The following is a 13529-nucleotide window of genomic DNA, read 5'->3' on the forward strand; positions in this document are numbered from 1 at the left end:
TGTGTAGTTCAACAAATGTTTACCAAGTGAAGGAATGAAAGAACATGTCTGATGAGGATGGAAACGAAATAACCATAGTTGATAAATTATGTGGCAGAAGGACCACTCTCCTGGCACTGGAGAGTGGGGCAGTGCGAGCTGCCAACCTGAGGAGACGGGTGGCAGCCTCCCTGGCTCTTCCCGGCACGTCTGTCTTACTCTTCTGTGTGGGGATTCTTGTCAGGCCTCCAGTTTCTGGTGGTTCTGGGCGTGCCTGGTGAAGGAGCCCATCACTTGCTTGAGCATCGGAATCTGTTTTACTGCTGCTTGGCCTGCTCTCTGGCTACTGTTCATGGTTCTTCCTTGGTTTCTTCGGTGCACATATTGTAGCTGCTGTCAAGGCACGAACAAGGTCTGACTCTTGCCCACAGAGAAGTGCTGACTTCAGCAAATAGCAAACCAAGCAAAGCATTGGTGATAGCAACGTGACAAAGGAAAGGGACGGGGTGGGGTGGGGAACCGAGGTTACCTTTGACCTTTAGAGAGAAAGTTGATTTTTCAGACTTTAAGAGACTGTTGCCCAGGTGAGATAACAATGAAGGGGTCAAAATGTCAACGTACCTCTTTAAGAAAAAGTACCGTCCTTGTTCTTGAGCACTTGTGCAGTGCCCAGCATCAAGTGGTTGGTTGGTGATGTAACTGATTCTTCACTTTCAGTACTGTATTCTCCTGTCTCCCTGTTAACTTTATCTTCCTTACCTTTGGAGATCCAAGATAAGTTGAACAAGACCAAGGAAGATATTAGCAAGAACATGTCATTCCTGAAAGTGGACCAAGATTACGTGAAAGCCCTGCCCTCTCAAGGTCTGAGCCCGGCTGCAGTTCTAGAGAAGCTCAAAGAATACAGCTCTAAGGGTACGCTTCTCAGCAGATGCATGCTCCCTACTTCCTTACTGTGGCTGGTCACTCACTCATCATTGGATGTTTATAGAGGTTAAGTAGAGTTCATCCCTGGTGCTTCTGTGTTCAGGAGGGCCCACCTCCTGTCTCAAAGGCTGAATTTCATCTTTTAAAAATTGTATTTAGATTCATTCTTCACCTATAAAGCAAGCAGATCTCAGAGAAGATGGAACTTAGTTCCATTTTCTTTTCTAAGCCTGAATAAAATAGATTTGTTTTTTGGAAAGACAAAATATGTGATAAGACTGAAATAGAGATTCATTTTAGAAATTATGGAATCTGTATAGAGGCACAGAAGAAATAAGAAGTCAGTATAATTTCATCCTCAAAAGACAAACACAGATGATATCTCTCTCTCTCTCTCTCTCTCTCTCTCAAAATGTTAATGGTGTTTTGTGTAATAAGCCCACACATGTACATGTATGCATGTAGGAAGGATAAATGCACTTAGCAGCCTAGTGTTAAGAGTACAGCCCATGGACTCAGGCTTGACTCACATCTGGTTTGGCCACTTAACAAGATGGCCTCAGGTGAGTTACTTCACTTCTCCATGCCTCTGTATCTGTCTCTCTACAATGAGGATAGTAATTGTAGTACTTATCTGAAAGGATAATTGTAGAGATTACATGCAATCATACATATAAGCATGTAATACCTGGCTTATAATAGGTACTCAATAAATTTCGATAAATGTTAACTATTATTAATGCAAACATGTTTGTTACAAACTTAGGATTATATTACAAATAAATTAAACATAGGCATTTTCATTTGGCATAATTTTAGATTTATAGAAAGTCTGCAAAGCTAATACAGAGATTTCCCACAAACCTCTCACTCAGCTTCTCCTGATGTTAACATCTAAAATAAGCTTGGTACATTTGTCAAAACTAAAAAAAAAATTAACATTGGTACAGTGCTGTTACCTAAGCCACAGATTCAATTCCTGTTTCACCAGGGTTTCTATAATGTCCTTTCTCCTGTTCTAGGATACAGGGTACCATATTGTATTTTAAAAGTTTTAATTGACATGTGTTGAATTTTTGATGATATTTTTGATCAGATGATACAAAACTAGATACAGTCCAGGAATTATACAGGATATAAAACAGGGATTAGCATTCTGAGACCTGTAGATTAAAGATGTCTACAATTATGAGTGCTGGGTTGGCTGCCTCCTGTCTCCCTCCCTTCCATTTCTAAGTTGCTGTCCATTGCCATTACTCTGCAGCTCCAGTAAAAGAACAGGAAATGAAAGCACACACCCTACTTTTGAAATGCAGGTGACCTCTGGTCTGAAGACGTGCCTGTCACTACCCAGTCCCTCTGAGGACAAAGTCAGCTTGACCACAAGCCAGAGCTGCCGGTCACGTGAGAACGAGGGTTTGTCTGGATAGTCACTGCTCAGTCTCTGCTCTCACTGGAGCTGCAGACCTCGGCTTTGTCAGAACCATGGCAGCAGTTTTCAGTTTGAGTGCTTCTATAATTCTCACTACTCACTTTCAGTAGGGCACAGGCATGTTGTCTTAAAGGACCCGAGACCCCCACGTGAACGCCTTTGTTGGTATTGTGGAGTGTCTCTGGGGGAGCACCTCAGAGAAAAGTGGAAGGTCGGACCTCACATCCCGGTCAGGAACCTTTCCTCTGGTCCTTCTCCTGGTGTTGGCTGTGCTGCTGACGCTGAGTGCTGCGGCACATGTTGCTGGAAGCAGGTGGCTAACTCTGTATGGGTTTCCAGGCTTGTCTGAGGACGATGCTGATGGCTCACATCTCACCATGGTTTGTCCAGTCAGAGATTCAGTTCTCTGACTCCAGCTCTGGGGATACTGTGCTGAAATTTTGCACTTTGCCTTACTCTTTCTGCTAACTGTGCCCATAGCAGTTTCCACACTTCCTTTGACTGGCTAGAAAGGGAGAGAAGGTGGAAGCCACTGCAGAAAAAGGTCAAGTGGAGCCATACAGAGAACTGAAAATGAGTGTAGATAGAAGAAGTGGTTCTGCTGTTAGAGGCCAGCTGGGGATGACGACGTCACTGGTGGACGCTCTATTGCACCTGGGTGCTGTTGCTGCCTTTTTCACACTGTTGTTGATGGTAGTGGTTGGCCTTTCATCTTTATTTTGCTGTGACACTCTTTACTGAAGCTCTTTTTCTTGATTTAATGTAAGGACGCCTTGGAGGTTCTGCTCCAACTCTTGTACGCAGAGGAGTTTCTCCCTGTTTCTTCTTTAGAATCTGTCTCCCCAGAGGCTCCTGCTTACTGACCCAGTGGTCTGCCCTTTCTCTGCAGATGTCCTGTGGCAAGAGGGGAAAGCCTCTGGAGCAGTGTATAGTGGGGAGAAGGAACTCACCGACCTCCTCGTGAAGGTGAGCAAGTGCCCAGTCCTTGAAAGGAGTGTGCGGCTCTGCTGGTTTAGATGGTCACATCTTTTTCTCTTTATTCTTGTAATTTAAAAAAAAAAATACTTAAGGAAAGTGTGTTGTTAAAACTAAAGAGGTTCAGTGTCTCTTACCCAACAGACAAAAATGCATAACATTGTCCAAGACATTTTCAGTCTGTAAAAAAGTAAGATGTTATTTATGTCTCCAGGCTTAATAGACACCTTGTGTAGAAAGCAGATTGCTAGGGAAGGTAGTCCATCATTTGCGATTATTAATGATAAGGTATATTTTGTTGGATCAGAAGAGATAAGGGATGGAAACTTGGTCATGATTTCCTGAGTCTCAAATCACAGAATCTGAGAATGAGCAGTGGTCTCAGTTATAATTCATAATTCTCATATTTTTTGGTTGACTTTAGAATTGCTTTAGCTTCTTCCATTTCTAATCAGATTTATTTTTTAAATCTCACTTTGTCATACAAAATTGGCATTGGACTGTTGCTTTCTAAGGTCTTTGTGTTTGATTATTAGAACTATGAAACTGTGCACAGCTTACTACACACTACATGTTTTGCTCAGCTGTATTTTGACATAATACCCTGACCTTACTTCTGTGCTTAACAATCTTTCAGTGAGTCCCATTGTCTACAGGACAAATCCTAAGCTGCTTATGCAACCAAAAATGCCAGTCCCTTCGTGAACCAGATTTTCCCACATGAACACTAACCCCTGCCTTTTCTGTTTACTGAGTACCTTGCTCCTTTGTTGTTTTCCTTTCCCTCGTTCTTGCTACCTGTTCTTAATGATGAATTCCTATTCACGGCTCAAGGTTCCACTCAACAGACACCACCAGACCACTCAGAATGTTCGCTACTCCCTCTTTGAGGCCCCTTACCTTCATGTACATACACAGATCTGCTATCACACCGAAAATAGTTGTGCCACACATTCTACTAAGTGCTTCGCGTGTGTTTGCTTCACGTGTGTCTTATCTTACTTACGGCTAGAACTCCATCAGCTGTGTACTGGGATTATCCTCTTTAACATATGGGGAAACAGCCTCAGTGAGGTTATTTACCTAAGATTACACAGCTAGAAGTGACAGATAAAGCTAAGATTTCAAACTCGGTCTGTTGGGTATTTTAGTCAGTGCTTTTAACCACATTTATACTTCCTATAATTTTTATGCCTGTCTCCCCCACTACAACACTTCGATCTTCTTTAGACCGGAGGATGTATCCTACCGTTTTCCCAGTTCCTGTTGTATCTAACGTGGTTTGCCTGATTCTTTCTCCTGTATGACGTAAGAGTCTCCACATGTGCTTGCGTTTCTCCGTAGGCTTATGGAGATTTCGCATGGAGTAATCCACTGCATCCAGATATCTTCCCCGGACTCCGGAAGATAGAGGCAGAGATTGTGAGGATGGCTTGTTCCCTATTCAATGGGGGACCAGATTCCTGTGGATGTGTAAGTATACGCAAATGACATTCTATAATATGACTTGTGTTTTTTTTTAGCATAAAGTAGAAGGTTATTAAAAACATTATTACACAAGTAATACATGATTATTGCTGGAAGATCCAGTTGAACAGAAATTTTTAAAGATTACTTGCAATTTTGTAATTAGTGTCTTATCAGCATTTTAGTAAATATCGTCTAGATTTTTTTTCTCTTCAGTCTTTTATTTTGAAAATCTTTAAACTTATATTGTCAGGATAGTTCTCCTGTCTCTTCTCTTTTTCTCTCCCTCCCTTTCTTTCTTTCACCCACGTATCTAACCACTTTGTTGTTGTTCAGACGCTCAGTCGTGTCTGACTCTTTGTGACCCCATGGACTGCAGCACGCCAGGCTTCCCTGTCCTTCACCAACTCCCAGAGCTTGCTCAAACTCATGTCCGTTGAGTCGGTGATGCCATCCAACCATCTCATCCCCTATTGTCCCTTTCTCCTCTTGCCCTCAATTTTTCCCAGCATCAGGGTCTTTTCCAATGAGTCAGCTCTTCGCATCAGGTGGCCAAAGTATTGGAGCTTCAGCATCAGTCCTTCCAGTGAATATTCAGGGTTGATTTCCTTTAAGATTGATTGGTTGGATCTCCTTGCTGTATAATTTTGTCAAAGCATCTCACCTTTTTTTGATATACTTGTTTTGCTTGAGCTGGATATTGTTTTGCCATAAATCAAATCTTAGTTGGTTTAGGATTAAAGAAAGAGTCATTGTATTTAAAGATACACATGAGGATTCCTTCTCTCAACTGTTCTTTCTAGTAGATGTTTGTTAGTTTTCCTAAACTGTGATTGATGAACTTCTATTGAGATTTGTTACTACAGACTGGTATTGCCTTCTCTAGAAAAAACTAAATTTCAGCTTATGCATGATAGAGTTAACCCAGGGTACTATAATGGTAACCTCTAGGTGCTGATCCTGTCATACTTCTCTAATCATCATAAAGTCTGCAAATTAAATTACTGAAGGGCCCGTCCCAAGACAAGAACATTTTATAGTTACTTTTTTCTCCCCCAGTAAGCAGCATTGGGTTTTACTTTTCAGTTGGCACCATGAAAAATCAATCTGGTATTCCAGACACTCATTTAAAAAAAAAAAAATTCTAAAACTGTTAAAAACTGAATCATAAGTGGGTTCCCTTATGGCATTTAGATGAATGGGTAACACAGATGCCAGTATTCTTACAGTACCTGGGTATTCTGTGCCATTAGACTCTTTATGAACTTTTAAGAGAGTACAGGTTAAACAACCACAAAACCAATTTGCAGTTTATCTAGTAGGGTGGAAAATATCCATATTTTATGACCCTAAAATTCCACTTCTTGGGATATATTCTAGGAAAGCTAGTACATGTATATATCAGGATAGATGTTATATTCATAGCAACATTGTTCATGATAGTTAAATACTGGAAATAATTCAAATATCTGTCAGTGGTGGGGTTGATAAATTGCAGGAGACTGTGTATGCTTCAATCTGCCATAGCTGTCACTCAGATTGATGCTCAGATTACTCCAGTTTTGCCAGTGAGAGCTTCTTAATTTTGACTCCTCTGTCTTTTTGCATGACTCAAAGTAGTTTTTGAAAGCTTCCTTTCTCTGCACCCCCCCCCCCCTTTTTTTGGACAAAAGATTTTTATTTGGTGAAAATATCTTCTACATTTCCTGCTTCAGATCCAGAACCAGCCCTAGTTCATTTATAACCATGTAAAATATTTTCATGGTTCCTAAGAGTAAAATTTATGGAACAAAGACAAGTTAACCAGAATAAAACCCAGAGAGACAAATAGAAAGTTAAGAGATATGAAAGAAAGAGTGAGAAAGGCTAACATACCTCTAGTTCATATTTAAAAGCAGTCCCCCAAAATAGATAGCCTGTAAAGGTGTAACTATTAGAACAACTGATATTTTCGATAGCAGCAATGGCTGGGGCAGTTGCTGGTAGAAGAAAGATGGGCTGTGAGTTAAGAAACGTTGGAGCTGGGTGATACACGCAGGTGTGTTACTAATTCCCTCTTTTACTGGGTGTATTCTACTCGTTAGTTCTTCCATTGGGTTTCTAATTTCATTTACTGTGTTTTTCACTCTTGAGAATTCTGGGTTGTTTTTTTTTTTTTTTTTTTAATTTGGTTCTTTGTAGTCCCTTTCCTTGGCATATGTTTTGTTTATTTAAATATATAGCACATAATTATTTTATATTCTATGTCTGATAATTCCATGAGCCTTACTTGTTTTGTTTTGTTTCTGTTCTGGTTTTACTTATGTTGTCTTGTATCCTTATCTCTTTGATTTTTTTTTTTTTTCCTATGAGTTAGGATTTTCCTGGAAACTTAACTTTGATGGTTGAAGTTAAGTTCTTTCAGAGATTTGTATTTACTTCTGCCAGTTACTGGGGAATGGCTGGGAAGTACTGCCACATCGGAGCCAGCATAAGTCCGGTTTCCGGCCCATAGTTTTGTTCTGTGGAAGTAGTCTGAACTCAGACCACACACTCAAATAAAAGCAGTTTCAGTGTACATTCTTGAGAGATCCTTATTTTTCGTTGCCCTGAGTATCTGGGTAATAGCAATTTTTCTTGCTATCCTCTTCTGTACCAGCAGGGTTTATTTCTCTCACTGCCAAGAGTGTGGGTGAAGTCAGTGTTTTCAGCCTTGCCCTCTTAGATGCCTCACCTTGAACAGGCCCCAAGCTTGTTTCCTGTTTATTTGTCAAAGTGAAAGTTTGAAGTCTGATCTAGGAGTTGGCAGTAACCTTCTGAGTTAAAACCAGCTTTGACACTTAGCTTATATGATTCTTGATCATATAATTCTTGATTCAGTGTGTTCCTTTATGTTAGCTCAGTCATGGATGGATGTAAAAATACTTGTTAATGTTTTAGCAGGCTCTTTTAGCTGTTTCATATAGGAGGGTGGCCCAAGATGTATAATGTATATTGCTGGACACAGAAGTTCCATGATTATTTTTTTCTACATGGGAGACCTTTGTAAGCCTCTTGAAAGCCTCTTTCCCCCAAATCCTCTCTTCACCATGGTTTTCCTAGGATACTCAGTTTTCTAAGAGAATATGATCTCACAGATTTCTACCTGTGCCCAGCCTTCCTCTCAGTGCTTTTTGGCTATGTATGACTAGCACATGGACACATTTCTCCAGAGCACTGAGTTTTCAGTCTCTGCCTTCTCTGGATTCACTAAATTGACCTCAAACCTTTCCTGTCCTCAGTATAGTGGCTCTAGGCTTCTCAGCAGTGTTTAATATGTTCCTTGCTGTTCCTAATGTATGTAGTAATTCTGCAGTCATGCTTTTTGATACTTTGTGTTTTTTTAGGTCTGCAGCCTCATTCTGTTATTTCAGTGTCCACTCTTTGAGCTCTTGTTTTCTTGAATTCCTGTTCTTATTATATTGTCCTACAGTGAGAAACAGGAGGAATTTCCTTCTGTTCCTTAGGTTGTTACCTTCTGAGTTGGCCTTTATTTTGCAGGCTACCTTCTTTTCTTTTTCTGTGTTTGCATAGTTACCATGTCATCTTCTTTCATCTTGGCTTGTGTTTCGGTGACTGTCTCTAGACATTCTGTTTGTTCTGATGCATGGCAGGTCTGGTCTTGTCTGAGAGGGAAGGCTTGGGTAAAGCTTTGTTCTACCTATGTTAGAATATCTCGGCCTCTTCTGCGATTTCATTCAAAGTCACCTACCAGAGTTCACTCTGCCTAACTGGAAGAGAATAATACTCTTTGGGCTTTGATTATTTCTTTAGCTCATCCTATATCCCTGGAGTCTTCACTTTAAAGAGCAAGTCCTGGTGTTCCCTCTCCCTGGGCAGCTTGTTTCTCCTTAGCCTCCATCTCTCTTACCCACTCATCTGACAATAAGGAAACCCCCTCCACTTGCTTCTCTGAAGACTTGGGGAATATTAATGACAAATCTCAGCATTTTGCTGTTTTATCTGGACAATTTCCATATCTTGGAGGAGGGATTAGGAACTGTGTTTGACTCTTTGCCATGATTCAGAAGCTTGTTTTCTCATCACCAGTATTTGAAGTTTATTGTGTTAGATTATCTCCTTGTTTGGTTGTTGTTATTGCAGGGTTTTACTACTTTTTTCCTTCATTCTTTCATGTACCAAGGGAGGGAAAATTGTGAAGTAGTTTCAGTCTTCCATCTTAATACCAAAGTCCAACTCTTGTTTTCTTGCATTGCTACAATTAAACCGTGCCTCTCCAATTAGGACCTTTTTCTAGGGCTGTGTCAGGGGTCAGAAGGACAGATAGAATCTCAGATCCCCAGCCTGTTCAGATACTTAGACTTTTATAAGAGAACTAATTACCTCTGGGATTATGTGAGTTTCTCTGGTTCTCTCCTAAGTCTCTGCCTTTCTGCGTGTCTGTCTCTGTCTCTCTCTGGATGATCTCCTTTTGGTGAGGAAAGTTCAGAGGCAGGAAACAAAAGAGAAAGCCAACTGCCTGGGCAGTCTGGAGCCTGTTCCTAACTAAGGTCTTAAGCTCTTCTCATTCTGTATTCTTCACCTGACACTGTCTTTCCTTTTTGTAGCTTCATTTGCCTCAGTTAGAATGAGTGAGAGGTGACTTTATATACTGAAAGAAATTTGGTTGCTGCAGTAAAGTCTTGGTTTGTACAAATGCCATCAGGTCCAAAGAGTATCTAGAAGAAAAATTTCCCAGTAGGTCCTGTTCTACTCTTGTTTTCTGACATAGCATATACAGGGTGAGAGTTTTTGAAAGTGTTGAAAGACGTTGACTAACGTGTCAAGTAGTTACTGAGGCTTCTGTCTTCTTACTTGAGAATTAGATTTCCATTTTGGAGGGGTGGGACAGGGGACAGGGGATAGAGGAAATAGCAAAATTTGAACACAGAATTTGGGGTCAGAAATTAAAATCAGAAGCAGAATTTAGGTGTTCCTGCTTTTACAGTCCAAAGTACACCATTGTTTGCCTAACAGATAATGATACTGATTAGATTTGTTACTGGACTGAAAATAGGACATGTAAAGTGAGTGACTAGGGATTTGGAAATATTTCTGCTTAGGTCATTGCTGAACCTTAGTGAGAGAACAGTGCACTGAGAACTTGGTGCTTTCCTGACTTCCTTCACAGCTGTCTTGGTTCCTCATGTGGTGTTTTGAGGTTTTATGCTGGACCCCAGGACACACTGCGATCTGCAGCACTGACCTCAGCTGCAAGTAGAAATGCGGGAGCCTTCAAGCAAGGGTCCTGCGCCCGTCAGTGCCTGCCTGTGGATGGCGGTCATGTGTTTCCTGACGGCTTCCTCAGTTACAAAATGAGTGACTTTTTAATCTGCCACGTAACTCCTGACCACTTGGATTTTGTAGCCTATGGTATTTTTGTCTTATATGTGGATATTACTTTAGGAAATTTCAGCCATCATCTCTCATTTCATCTCATCAGGTTACACTAAATACGAAAATATAGAAAGGTTTACTTTTTATCAAAAGATGGATGACTTTGGGTGAATCAGTCTCTCAGGGCTCAGTTTTCTTACCTATAAAATGGAAAAGTTTTCTAAGATTGTATGAATCTTTGGAGATGACAAATCTAAGGAAATATTCACCTAGCTCAGTGCTATGGCTCTTGTGTGTGTTGTGTGTGTTTTGAAATGATTTCATTCTTAGAAGCTACCAAAGGATAGCCAGATGGGTATGACGTACCTGTGTTGGTTGTGGTTTACTGAGAGTCAAATCAGGCATTAGGAAATGTTAACTGATGGTCTGATGGGTGTCAGCTTTACTAGCTGGGTATCAGGAATATTGTCATGAACAGACTGGTCGCCACCTTCATGAGGTTGTAGTCCAGTGAGGCAAACAGGATGAAGGAAATGACCTCGAGTATTTTTGTATGAACTCAGGTAAAATTTGCCTGTGTCAGAGGGGCTAGGTAGGCCTAGCTTCAGGAAGACATTTTTCTTTAAAAACATTAAGATTTTTGTTTTGATTTCAGATAAGTAAGTTAATAAACTTGTAAGCAGAGGCTCCTTGCTTTTCTGTCTTTCAAACTTGTCAAAATCACAAGTTTACTCTGGAATGTCTGAGTGTCTCTTCTTGGTCTTCTAATGTATCACATATTTGACTAGAGCTATAACTTCCCAGTTTCACATTCTTTAGTGGGCATTAAAAATTTAAATCAGTCAGTAACCCTGATGCTTCTGGAAGGGGATAATATGCCCTGTCCTGTCTGCAATTGGATGAACAACAGAAATGTAAGTGTATTGTGCACGGGTGGTCTGGGCAGATACGCATTTATGTGTTCACACATACAGTGTGGAGCTTCTGATCATTCAGTAGTTTTATTCTTCTCCTGAGCCAAGATTGGGCTTAGCCAATAAAGTCAAATTTTCCTTCTGAAAGACAGCAGCATGTGCTCTAAAGTGTGCATCCCAGAGCTTATCCGTCTCTGCGTCAGAAACCCTCAAGATCAAGGCAGAAAGTGCATGCTGATAGCTACCCCAACTCTCTTTTTTATTACAGGTGACCTCTGGGGGGACAGAAAGTATTTTGATGGCCTGCAAAGCTTATCGGGAATTAGCCTTCGAGAATGGGATCAAAACTCCAGAAATGTAGGTACAGTTGTTCCTTAGTATCCATGGAGCATTGGTTTCAGGACCACAGTGGATACCAAATCCTCCATGCTCAGGCCCCTTATGTAAAGTGGTGTAGTATTCGCACATGATCTTCACACATCCTCCCTGTAGTCTTAAATCATCTCTATCTCTGGATTACTTACAATACTTAACATGTAAATGCTATGTAAACAGTTACTGGTGTGCAGCAAATTCAGGTTTTGCTTTTTGGAACTTTTGCCCCCCTAATATTTTGTGTTTTGTGTAGCTGACTTTTCCCCCCATTTAGGTTTCTCTGTGTGAAACAGCCTGACCATCTATTTTCCGCTTCTTCTGGCAATTCCAGTCCTCTTCCGTCCTATCCTGTGCCCATGACCATTGCCTTTCACATTCGGCAAAATCCTGAGTGCATCTGCTAGTTCATACTCCCTTTCCTACCCCCACCCCAAAACTTATACATGGTATATACTGCAAGAACAAGATTCTTTTTCTAAAAGTAACAGTTAGGACTATATCTTTGAGTTCTGTGATACTTACTGTAAGTTTATCTGGAACCTAAGGAAAATTCTCTAACATCGTAGTTCAATAAAAATTACTTAAGACTGCTTCAGGGTGTTCCCTAAGAAAATTTCAGCCTGCCAGCTGTGTTCTGGGAAGGAAAATTCTAAAAATCCAGAGATGACCATAATTTTATTTGGTTGCTTTGATTTTTTCTCTTGGTCCCCTCCCTTGTACAGTAGCGCATACCACAGCTTTTGGGTTAACGGTTTCCCACAAGTGTCAGTGACTGCGGGTTTTGTTGCAGTGATCTCATGCTATAATTCACGCCAAGCATGAGAGAGGAAGTCAGGCTACCATCTTTCTTCACACATACATCTTCAATACTTGGTACTTAGTCAGTGATGGCAATTTTTTTCCTTCAAAGGGAACAGATTAATTTTAAGAGTGGAGTAATTGAGGGAAGTCTGAAAGCAAATGACTTGGTTTCCTTTTTCAATACCATCTGAATGTGTTCCCAACTGTGTAGGACAAACGGAAATTTTAGTTTTTCACAGGATCGTGGTCTTCCAGAGATGAGAAGACCATCGATGTGATGCTTGACTGCTGCTTTAACGTCCCTGCCAAGCAGTCTTATGTTTTCTGCCTGAGCTTGCTCCTCATTGGGGTGCCCTTCTTTGGATAGACAACCACCAGAAAGCACACCCTCACATTGATCTGATCCAAATTCTCTGTCCCCTTTTACCTGTCTGCCCTGATGTAAGCTTGGGATTCCTCCCTGTGGCATTACTTCCAATTTCTTCCTGCTACCAAAGTGATTTCCTAAATAGCAGGGAGGTTTCTCTAGAAAATCATTTGACCTCTTTTTGTTTGTGTTTAAAACAAAAAGTAAAACAACATAAACACTTTAAAAAATTTGAGGAAAAATAACCAGAAGTTTATTCCTGGTGATTGCCATTAGCTGCTAGCCATGGTATCTCTTGAACCTGGTTTGATTGAATTTCACTGTTTTCCTTTAGCATAGCCCCCCAGAGTGCCCATGCTGCATTTGATAAAGCCGCCAGTTACTTTGGGATGAAGATTATACGGGTTCCCCTGAACAAAATGATGGAGGTGGATGTTCGGGTGAGTTCCTTTGAAGGGCTGTTGTCTGGGGCTGGGAGAAGCAGGAAGTGCACCTGATCACTACTAGCTTGTTTCAGGGTCACACATGGATAGGCTCAAAGTGCCTTTGATTATAGCATTAGGACTTGCAGAGTCTGCCACTGGCAGTGGTGAGTCATTGCAGCATCAGTCCTATCATATGTACGTGAACTCTTAATAGGAAGCTGAGACTAACTTGGTACCTTAAAGACCTGAGTTTTGCTTCAGCACCATCACTTTCTCTTCTCTTTGTAAAATGAGCCTGGACTAACTTGCCCCAAGACACTCATTGTTGTTTTCAGTTGGCCTGAATTAGTCCCATTGCCCTTATAATGGTAAGTATTTTTTAGAAGTAAACTGTCCAATTTATGGGAGAAGGCAATGGCACCCCACTCCAGTACTGTTGCCCAGAAAATCCCATGGATGGAGGAGCCTGGTGGGCTGCAGTCCATGGGGTCGCTAAGAGTCAGACACGACTG

At 41.0% G+C, this 13529-nt stretch overlaps 1 protein-coding gene across 8 annotated transcripts in view; it reads left to right on the top strand.

Moving 5' to 3' along the window:
* SGPL1 (sphingosine-1-phosphate lyase 1) overlaps nucleotides 1–13529 on the top strand; it is a 64418-nt gene that overhangs the window by 42135 nt on the left and 8754 nt on the right. For all 8 annotated transcript variants that reach the window (XM_025284686.3, XM_045165548.1, XM_025284687.3 and 5 more), the window contains 5 exons: nucleotides 747–894; nucleotides 3228–3304; nucleotides 4658–4786; nucleotides 11318–11406; nucleotides 12927–13032. In XM_025284686.3, the coding sequence (XP_025140471.3) occupies nucleotides 747–894; nucleotides 3228–3304; nucleotides 4658–4786; nucleotides 11318–11406; nucleotides 12927–13032 (549 nt within the window). The remainder of the gene's footprint in view (nucleotides 1–746; nucleotides 895–3227; nucleotides 3305–4657; nucleotides 4787–11317; nucleotides 11407–12926; nucleotides 13033–13529) is intronic.

The sequence above is a fragment of the Bubalus bubalis genome, chromosome 4, assembly GCF_019923935.1.
Source record: "Bubalus bubalis isolate 160015118507 breed Murrah chromosome 4, NDDB_SH_1, whole genome shotgun sequence".
In the NCBI taxonomy this organism is placed as follows: Eukaryota; Metazoa; Chordata; class Mammalia; order Artiodactyla; family Bovidae; genus Bubalus; species Bubalus bubalis.